Genomic DNA, 10,210 nt, shown 5'->3' with positions numbered 1-10,210 from the left:
TTCAGGTCATGCAACTATAAAATGAAAACAGGTGCAACAGGCTGGGTATGATCTGAATTGCTATTAGGAATAGAAGGCAAGTAGATCACTATTTATGACAAGCAGATGTCTTGTGGTACCTTAGACTTAATGTGTAAAAACTACTCTTTAAGATGCCCTACGGCTTGTTTTTTGTTGTATCAGACTAAGATGCCTACTCCTTTGAATATATATGTGCCATTTTACTACCAATATTGATGGCTTTATATACCACAAAAATATTATTACCTTGATACAGTGGTACCTTGGTTTACGAACGTAATCCGTTCCGAAAGTCCGTTCTTAAACCAAAGCGTTCTTAAACCAAGGCGTGCTTTCCCATAGCAGCGGGGGACTCAATTTACAAATGGAGTCAACAGGAAGTGGAACGTGTTCTGCTCCCAAAGCTAAGTTCACAAACCAAAACACCTTCTTCTGGGTTTGCAGCATTCTTAATCCAAGTTGTTCATAAACTAAGCTGTTTTTAAACCAAGGTACTACTGTATACGAATTTTGGCTAAAATAAATGTGTGCGTTTTTTGTTTTTTTGCAATTTCAGAGCTCTGCTTTTTGTTATGTCACAGCCTCAGTACATGGAAGCAAAATGCAGAGTACCAAAGCAGTAAGAAGTGATCTTAGCTCTGTGGGAGAACTGACACGAGGCTGGCAGAGCTGGTTGGAGGTTCATGCTGATTATCAGAGACAGAACCCCTTCAGCAGCAACAAGCCAGTAACTCGGCGTACTGAGAGAGGAGATCCCACCTATGGGAGGCCCCCCGAAGGCTCCAAAACAGAACGAAGAGGAAAGGAAGCTCACACACACATAGGCAACGAAGTGGAAGAATTATGCTTGGTCATACGTAGTGTTGGAGAGAGAGGGCACGATGGACAAGTAAGAATAACATTTAAACAGCTCTTTGACAGATATGTAACTATATCCAACAAAGTAGTAGGTGTCCTACTGAGGGCAAGGAAGCATGGACTCGTTGATTTTGAAGGCGAAATGCTTTGGCAAGGAAAAGATGATGATGTAGTTATCACCTTACTTGAATGAGATGGTTGGATTTCCATGATTGCATGATTGCATTTGGCAACTCCTTTAAAAGCCTTAATCAATCATGTTGGCTGGCCAGGATGTGATGAAGAAAATGCTATCTGGTGGAAACAGGTTAAAAACAAAAATGAAGTAGAAGTTATACATATTTAACTTGTGTCCATGCACTTTCACATGTGTGAAAATTTAAAAAATAAAATGGATAGGAGGTGGGGTTATGGGAGAAATGTCTTCAGCAATTCCACCCACCGTTGAATCCAGTGTTTTAAATACAGTATACACGATTTTGGCTTTAGGTGCGATCCCCATGCAAGTTGCAGGCTTACGGTACCTGTCATGTTTTCCCCCCTCCATGGTCATTGCCTATACATTGTAAGTGATGAGGGTGTATTATAAGACAACAGAGTGGTAACTCTTCTGAGTGTACGTGAACTGGAAATCTGTTTGGCTGCAACGTGGATGTATTTCACAAGAGTCATGGCAATGGAAATGTAGATGCTAAAAAATGGAAGTGATGTGATTAAAAATATTTAGGATTTTCTTGGGGTAAGTGTTTTTGTACCATCACTGATATTCTAAAAGTATTTCTTACTTTGCAGTTAGCAACATTTTCCACTCCAAAATGGATGTTTTTAACATTACAAACTTTGGAAAAGTAGAGTAGCTAGTTTCAAATTCATGCCGAAAAGCTAATTCTTAAAAGTTTGATTTTAGAAATAGACTATAAACATTCAAATGAGTTTGGCAAAATGTTTTCAGATTATAACTAATGTTACGTTGTTTGACTAGATGGCAGGTTTATCATACATAGAGTTCCTGAGATGTTGAAATATAAAGGTACCAGTTCACAAACAATATTCTCAAATTCTGATACAATAACATTCAAGAGGTTCATCTCTACACCTTGATTTTTATTAGCTTCTTTTTCAAACAGTATTAATGTTGCTGTAATGTTTCCAATGGTACATAAACTCACAATCACAACTGCTTTTCATACATAACACATTTCAACATGGTATAAATATAACTATTACTCCACTAAAGGAAGACGTTTGTTGATTATTTTAACAACAGTAGTTAGAATCCAGACTCGAAGTATCAAAATGAATACATGCCATCGCCAATAAATACGAGGATTAAAATGCTAAAGCCATAAAGGAACACAAAGGGTTATTGTATTTTGGCATACTTTGAACACTACTATGATGCAAAACTGTGCTAAATAATTGGATGTTGCTTTAGTAATGCAGTAGGTACTGCACAATTTCAGCAAGTGCTTGTTCAAGTTAATTTTTCAGTAAGAAATCCAATTAGATTTGAAATGTTCTCTAGAAGCCATTCTATGCCAAGTCTTAAAAGCATCTGCAGTCTTGACATTAAGGCTGTGGAGGTAGACTAAGAACAAGATATTTTTTGTTGGAAGAGAGGACTTAGTTAATGTTGTGGTCATGTAAGGTGGACAAGCAGTATGCTATATAAGCAACTCTGATGAGTGCTTGGATGAAGGCTTTAGGTAGTCAACATGGGACATTTGTGAATAATGTATATCCCTCTAAAATTTGATAAACAGATTTGGATAATCTACCCTTAAGAATGGGTTTAGTGTTTTATGTTTGATTTCAAAGAAAACAACCAGGTGACATTCATGAATTCACATATTGACAAACTCTTTGTTGTAAGATGTTCTGGGTACTTAACTATTGTATAAATACTAAGAAATAACCATTCCAAGGTCTGTCTGCATAGTGGTAGTTTCCCACAGTAGGCAATGCCTCCCAACATGCTTAAGATTTCCCAAATATCCAAAGCTATAGTTATGGTTACAAGTTTAGTTCCAGCATAAGCCTCTTATACTTCGTACATCGGATACCTTTCACTAGTAACAAAGTAAAAAGAAACAATTCCTTTATGTAAACTTGCACTGCAATTCACCTTCTAGCTAATCTTAATTACATGCATTTAACTGGTTACAATTGTTTACAGTGGTACACATTCAAACAATCTTATCCTAGACCAATATACTAATGGTGTGATGTCTCACATGATAAGTACAGATGGAAGACATACTCTGGTCCCAATGGCTTGTTAAGATATCTTGCTGTGCATACAGTCATGTACATGTGTGTGATAAGTGATTTAGCACCAAGACATCATTGCTATCACTAGCATTGCAATGCCAAAAATGTCACTAATGTGTTGTATAGGCACAAACTTCTTGCATTGTTTAGACAAAGAACAGTCAAACCCAAAGGCATATATTAAACTTTAATTATACTGTATCTTTTTTTTTTTACAAGATCAGTATTTTCTTTCGGAGAAGGATAGGTATTTTTACTTTCCGATTGGTCGATATGGATGTTCTCGAAAGTGCTGTTTTTTCAGGTATTTGCCTGAGACATGTATTGTACAATGTTCTTTAATGATGAGTTCAACCATTGTATAGCAGCAGATTCAAGTGCTATTTTTCAAACACCTGGCATATTAAGAATTACATCCAACCCTATAATCAGTGGTCACAGTTCACAGAGATGTATGAACTGGAACAGGTGCTTTTCAGATAGTAGCACTTTCAGCCTTCAGCCGTTCCAAGAGTTGCTCAGCCTGTTAAAGAGATGTTTATGTTGCACGTTAATATTTCCCAGAGATTACTTGCTGCCCCCTTGAAACTGGAGAGATAAGTAACAGAAACCACTGAGCAATGGTACCATTCCCTCACTGCCAGCCTAGATGCAAAAGCATCTGTGGCGACAACTTTCAGGAAGGCCATTTTAGAAAGCGGAGTGGGGGCAAAGCATCATCTACAAAGGGTCCATGCAGGATCATTTTCCTGTGGTGTCTTCTATTACAATGAAGAAAATATGAAAGATGGCTTCTAACACTTTAAATGCAGTTAGTTAAAATCTAGACATCGCTAACAGTTATTATTAAGTTGATAGGACTATTTCAACTTGACTTAATTCAATATCGGACAGTAAACAGTAAGACTGAGAGTTACAAAAAGAGGATAAACAGTGCAAGTTTTTCCAAAGGAGTAGTCGGGGGTCAGGCAGAGTGCCTTGGAAATGGAATAATGGCAGCATCTCAATGCCTTTTGATTGCAAAATGGTGACATCTTAGAATTCACTGGCACAAGAAGTAGAAAAGGGAGCCTCAAAGTTTTGCACTGGTGGTGTCCAGTTCTTTCTTTGCAGCAGAAGGGAAATGGGGATCACCAAAGTAACTGAAATACTTACTGTTATAAACCAGTAGGAATTGATTCTGTAAACCATTCGGGACAAGAATCCCAACTGACTAGCTGGAGCTAGGACATGAAGATGTAAATGGGCTATAGAGCAGAACGGAGGCCAGTGAAAACCCAACCTTGAGAAACGGAGGAGAAAAAGAATCCGTTATCAACTACTTAGCATTCTTTTGAGCGAAGTGTGTGAAAGCTCTTAATGACTTAAAACAGCAAGCAGGTCTGTGCATTGCACTAATGCAAAATTCTAAGACCTTCAGCTATTATTTCATACAACACAACCAAATTATATGCACTTTCCTTATGTATTACGCAACTCTATTATAATGAACATTACCATATACTTCCCTTTTTGGAAACATACCTTATATCATTCAAGTCATTAAATTTATTTCGCTGAAGGACAGTCTTTCCAGCTGCCATCATTCTTTCCACTGTCAGATCGGGGAGAAAAGAATAAAATCAGATTTAAAGCTCGTTAGATTTCTGATGCATTATAGTCTTACCAGCTTTATCCTAAACTGAAACTAATGCAAACTCTGTTGATTTCAGTAGAATTTATTCCAAAGTAAGCCTGGCTAACTTAATAGCTATAAAGCTATAGCTTTTTAGCTATAAAGAAGCATACATATTATTATGTACAAATTTTAACATTTATTTTTAGTGATAATGTAACCTACAAAAACATAGGCCAAAGCAGGCTGAACCACAAGGGATCTGTAAAGGGCACATGGTGAAAATATCCACAACAGGTTATGCAAGTTGAAGCAGCTCCTCTTTCCCTTCTCAACCTTCACCTTTGCTTGCTTTTCTACCCAGGTGTAACCTGACTGACAATGAAGACTGCTCCCCACAAATTTGCCCAATGCAGGTTTAAGGACTGGGTAATCTTCTGTGTTTTGTACACCACTTGGTTCACTACTGGTGCTATACAACACACAGCAAGTGTGATGGACAGCCAGTTTTCAGGCATGCTTTCTGACTAGTTCCAAGATACTATGGCTAGGATTTGCTTATACCAAGAAAACTGTTTTGAAGAACATATTCATGGGGGAAAACTGGAGTCTTCAGCTCCACATACGGTAGCCATATGCTGCTGGCATGTAAGGAAGCTCCCAGATTAAGTTCAATCCAAGCGGAGCTGCAAATATTCTGGACCCCTAGTGCCAAACCATGCAAGTTGAGTGACCATTCAGACAGAACTTAGCATCCAAAAAAGATCTCAGCTTCCATTAAAAACCAACACACAGTCATTTTATACCCTGCAAGGCTTAAATGTGGGTGGTCCGTGTCCTGTGAAATCTCCACAGCAATGGGTGTAGGTGGATGGTACAGGGTATCAGTCAGGAGTCATCAGGGAGTGGGACATCAAATATAGAGAGTTGAAATGGCACATGGGTGGGTCAAGGCTGCCCAGAGGATCTATGACAGAAACACTGGTTAAGACCCATATCTGACTGTGGACCCGAGAGAAAGAAAGACTTTTCTAACCCTTCTCAGCTCCAGACGCTGGCACCCCTTGAGGCTCAGCATTAATAAGGAAAAAGTGTTTTGACAGCTATCAAAAGCTGTCAAGCTGTCAAAAGATTAAGAATATTCATTATATTGGTTGTGGATGGCAAAATTTATGTGAAGATGAGATAGAAGTAAGCTATTGGAACTATGATTTGAGTGGATTTGTGATGGAGTTAAAGACAAAGGAGAAGACCAGCCAAGATGGAGGCAGCCGTGTTGTAGGAAGGAATTTTCCAGCACCCTTTGTCCCCTATCTTCTGCCTGCCTGTGGTTAAGAGAAGTATGAAAACAAAGTACTCTTGAGCTTTCCAGGAGGCTGTGCTGAACTATTTACAAATATGGGAGGATATATACAAGGAACGGCAACATTCTAATTCATCATCCTTGGAGATTGAGGTTCAAGATCAGGACACAGAGGATAATTTTGATTTTGAGACTGGGTGTGAGGAGCAACAATTTGAGGAAAATGATTTGGACCATAAAAAACTTTTCCTGGACAAGGTAAAACAAGGACTGGGAAAGGAAGAAGAGGCCGACAATGAGAACCAAAGCGAAATGAAGATTAAAGGAAATGAGGAGCCTGGAGAGACTGAAATGTGGAGTGGTGTTATTGAGGGATGGGACAGGCGGGGGGAGGGGGGGACAAGGGCCTGGAGTTGGAAGTGGGAAAGAACTGGTGTGGGGTGATAATTTTAGTTAAAAGGTATTTTTTGGTTGCTAAACAACGGTTTCTGAAATCTTGGCTTGCTAAAGGAAATGCTGATCCAATGGGGGGAAAGGCAGTGGGAGAGGAGAAGGAGAGTGTTTTTAAGTTTAAGGTTAAGAGTTTTCTGGAGGGAGGTAGAAGAATGGTTGAGGAAATAAATTTTAGACAAGTATGAATATTTCTGTGATTAGATAGGTGTCTGGGTAGAGAGCTGCCTGTCTTCCCCTCCTTGTTCGGAGGCACCTAGTGGCAGGGGGTGCTCTGAGGGGGGAGGAGGGGGTGGAGGGAAACCCAGACACAAAAAATGGATCCTTTGAAGTGCTGTGCCCCGCAGGTTTCTCTTGTGGCAGGAGGGGACTTGGGGGGGGGGCAGCATGAAGAAGGAGGAGGATTAAGTTAATATTATAAGATATAAGATTTTGAATTAGAAAAGAAAACCCGCCATAATTAATTAAAGAAGGTAGGAAAACCAGGAGGAAGAGAGTCGAAGAAGTCACAATTATAATGTTAACAAAATAAGAATTGGATATTTTATTGTATTTTTCTTTTTTTTCTTTTTTTCTTTTTTTCTTTTTTTGTTTTGTTTGTCTTTTTGTTGTGTATTGTTAAATTGATTGTTGTGTTTAAGAAACAGCTGGGGGAGAGCCAAACCTCAGAGCTCCACCATCACTGTCCTCTCAGTGGCAGGGAGGGGATGAGGGGGAGGAGGGAGAGGGGAGGTTAAACCCAGCTTACAAGGGGCCCCTTTGATTCTCAACGCCCGCGGGTTCTACTGGTGGCAGAAGTGGACTGGTGGGTGGAGGGAAAATGAAGGGACAGAGTCTACATTGTATGTTTTGTTTGTCTTGTCTGTATAAAACCAATAATTTTTTTTTAAAAAAAAGACCCATATCTGACAGGATCCAGTCCACTGCTTTGTCAATGGCCATCCTGCAACAAGTTTCATGGAAGAGACACTTTGAAATAGGATAAAAGATGGTGGACATGTCTCCTCATTAATCCCCCAAAGGGTTTGCTTGCAAGTTGCCACAGCTACCGCCTTCTACCTCTTGGTAAGCAATGGGGGGGGCAGGGGGGGGCTGGTAGTACTTGCGGTACAGATGGGATCCAAGGGCTCCAGTTGTTGAGATCCATAATAACTGCTAATTATATAGACTCTTGTTTTGCAGCTAATTGCATTCAACATTGTTATGTTTTATTCATTTACTTTCAGTTCCAGTATTCTGAGTGCTCGGTCCAGACTTACCTAATGGTATATGCTCACTCTTTAGAGTCTTGCAATTTCCTATATGGTTTTTTGGCACCACTAAATAATGATGTGGAGCTCCAGGCCTGATATCTCTAAAGCACACCAAGTCTTCATCCTAAAAAATAAAGAGAAGAAAAGCTTGATAATAGCAGATCATGTAAGAAACAGTTTTGCAGGTACCCATCTGAGATAGCCATGCATGTCAGTAAGTAATGCTAACAAGCTAGTACCAACAAACAATATTAATTGTGCAAGTGGCATGTAAACCATGCAGCAACACCTAACAACATTTTGAAGGCTATATTTTTAGTCCCATCAGAGCCATGTTCCAGCAGTATCGGCCAATCCCACTCATTTATTTTTCTTTCCATAAAATGCCACTATCCATTAACCCTGGTTAAGTAGGCAGGGAGAAAAGGGGGGGGGGGGAACCTGACTACCATATAGCTGCAACAAGAGGGAAACACAATTAGGATGATGTGTGAAAAGCAAAGGGTGAAAGGATGAGGTAATGGGAGAGAAGCAGAAGTGTGTTAGCACTTAAAGGACTGAGATAAATGAATCATGTTTTCATCCCCAAATTTCTAGCACATTGGGGGTAAGAACGCTCTGTTTGCTTAAGAAGCACATATATTCTATTGATGTCATTATATAAACAATAATTCATGTTATCTTAAGGTTACTGATCCTGGTATTTATGATGAGAAGTGGTGTGCAAACATTAAGAATAAATCCAGAATTGAATGTGGGCTGGGGCTGAAAACCAGAGGCCAAGCTTCTTTTCACTATCACAGTTTATTTATTTGTGTATTTAATAAGCTTTTGTAGAAAAAAGCTTCCTGGGCAGTTTCCCAAAAGAAATCATGCAGCCATAAAACCTAGCACAATATAAAACGAGGAACAGCCTAAAACCCATAGAACAAACAGCACCAGAAATGGCGCAACCTTAAAAGCTTCAAATCCATAACTCTTTTATTTTATTTTTAATCAAAGAGTAAGCACGCAAGACCTGGTGATGGGCACTGGCTTTAAAGGTTTCTCACCTAAGTCTATCAATGACTATTAGCCATAAAACCTCAATGGAACCTCCAGCTCCAGTGGCAGTTGCCAAGAAAGAGGGCAAGGAGCCGAGTGGGGAATACGGGGTTGGTTGCCCACCGTGGGAAACGGGCTGAGCGGGGCTAGAATTTGAAGGGATGGCGGGCGGGGAAGTGGCCTTGCAGCTGTTGCCGGACTACAAATCCCATCGTCCCTGGCTACTGGCCACGCTGGAAGGGGCTGATGGGAGTTGGAGTCCATTCTCCCGTCCCTAGCACTGGATGAGCCCCCAGCCCGAGTTGAGCTCTACTTCGTGGCTCGGCTGCAGCCTTTGGACGTGAGGATGTGAAGGACCCGCCCGACTCCCTTTCGCTCGCTGCGCCTCACCTCGCAAGGCAGCAGCTCCGTGCCCGCCTCCTCTCCGTGCGTGATCCGGCAGAAAACGCACTTGGCGTCGTAGGCAGCGCCACCACCGCCGCTGCCTCCAGCGCCCTCTCCGCCAGCCGCGCCAGCTTCTCCGCCGCCGGGACTGGGCTCCGCCGCCGGAGACGAGCCCGAGCTGCCTCCTTCCTCGCCGGCCATCGGGATCCTTCTCTCGGGCGGCCTTTGGCCGGGGAAACGGGGCGGAGCGGTCCTCGGGAGACAGGCGCACCGGCGACTCCGCCCTTTGGCGACCCCGGGTGCGCGCAGGCGGAGCGCAGGCTGCGGCGCGGCGCGGAGGGCGGTCCGCTCGCCTTGGCCCCGCCCCGACGACGCGACGCAGAGATGATCACTGGGGAGGGCTTGGAAGGCGAGGGTAAGGAGTTTGCGCCCGATCGAGGAGCGCGCAAGAAAGCAGATACAGTACAGCAGTGGAAGGAGTGGTGTCGCAGGATCAGAGCAACAAGAGAGGTGGATGATTTGGGCATCAGCAGATTGGCTAGACGTGAAACAACGGAAGACCAGAGAACGGAATATTTCAGTAGTCTAAGCAAGAGATAGTCAGGGTGTGGTGGACCAGAATTGTTGCCTAGTGCACAGAGAGGAAGGGCCATAATCATGCAGTACTGTAAAGGAGAAAGTACCGTAACATGTCTAGGGATTGAGCGCGAGAGGCAAAAGGGAAAAGGGCGAAACCCTGTCCCTGCCCAACAGAATGAGCAGGTAACATCATACCTGCCAAGTTGCTGTCAGAGAAATAAGGGACCGGGCCGGAAATAGCAGACCGGAAGTAGCGCTGTCGCCATTTTGGAACTGGGCGGAGCATGCTCAGAAGTGACTTTTGATGCTGCTTTGCCCAGTTCCAAAATGGCCGCCGCGCCAGAAGTCGCACTGCAGGCATTTTGGAACTGGGCAGAGCAGCATCAAAAGTCGCTTCCGAGCATGCTCCGCCCAGTTCCCAAATGGCCGCCA

The 10,210-nt window shown here is 42.3% G+C and overlaps 1 protein-coding gene across 1 annotated transcript; it reads right to left on the bottom strand.

Moving 5' to 3' along the window:
* Window positions 1-520: 520 nt before the first annotated feature.
* HINT3 (histidine triad nucleotide binding protein 3) lies at window positions 521-9,509 on the bottom strand. Its single transcript, XM_035109251.2, has 5 exons — window positions 9,206-9,509; window positions 7,778-7,895; window positions 4,675-4,744; window positions 4,306-4,432; window positions 521-3,673 (listed from the first exon to the last, which is right to left on the bottom strand). Exons 1-5 carry the CDS (start codon window positions 9,398-9,400, stop codon window positions 3,626-3,628), a joined length of 558 nt encoding a protein of 185 aa, XP_034965142.2. The 5' UTR covers window positions 9,401-9,509; the 3' UTR covers window positions 521-3,625.
* Between the last annotated feature and the right edge of the window lie 701 nt (window positions 9,510-10,210).

The sequence above is a fragment of the Zootoca vivipara genome, chromosome 3, assembly GCF_963506605.1.
Source record: "Zootoca vivipara chromosome 3, rZooViv1.1, whole genome shotgun sequence".
In the NCBI taxonomy this organism is placed as follows: Eukaryota; Metazoa; Chordata; class Lepidosauria; order Squamata; family Lacertidae; genus Zootoca; species Zootoca vivipara.
The sequence above is the reverse complement of the archived record's forward strand: the minus strand, read 5'-3'. Positions and strand labels throughout refer to the sequence as shown.

Excerpts from the sequence above, each read along its gene's own strand:
- HINT3 (XM_035109251.2), bottom strand. The coding sequence starts at position 9,400 with ATGGCCGGCGAGGAAGGAGGCAGCTCGGGCTCGTCTCCGGCGGCGGAG. Across the intron at positions 7,896-9,205 it reads CGGAGCTGCTGCCTTGCGAG|GATGAAGACTTGGTGTGCTT; the intron begins GTGAGGCGCAGC and ends TTTATTTTTTAG. Across the intron at positions 4,745-7,777 it reads GAGTGAGCATATACCATTAG|TGGAAAGAATGATGGCAGCT; the intron begins GTAAGTCTGGAC and ends CCGATCTGACAG.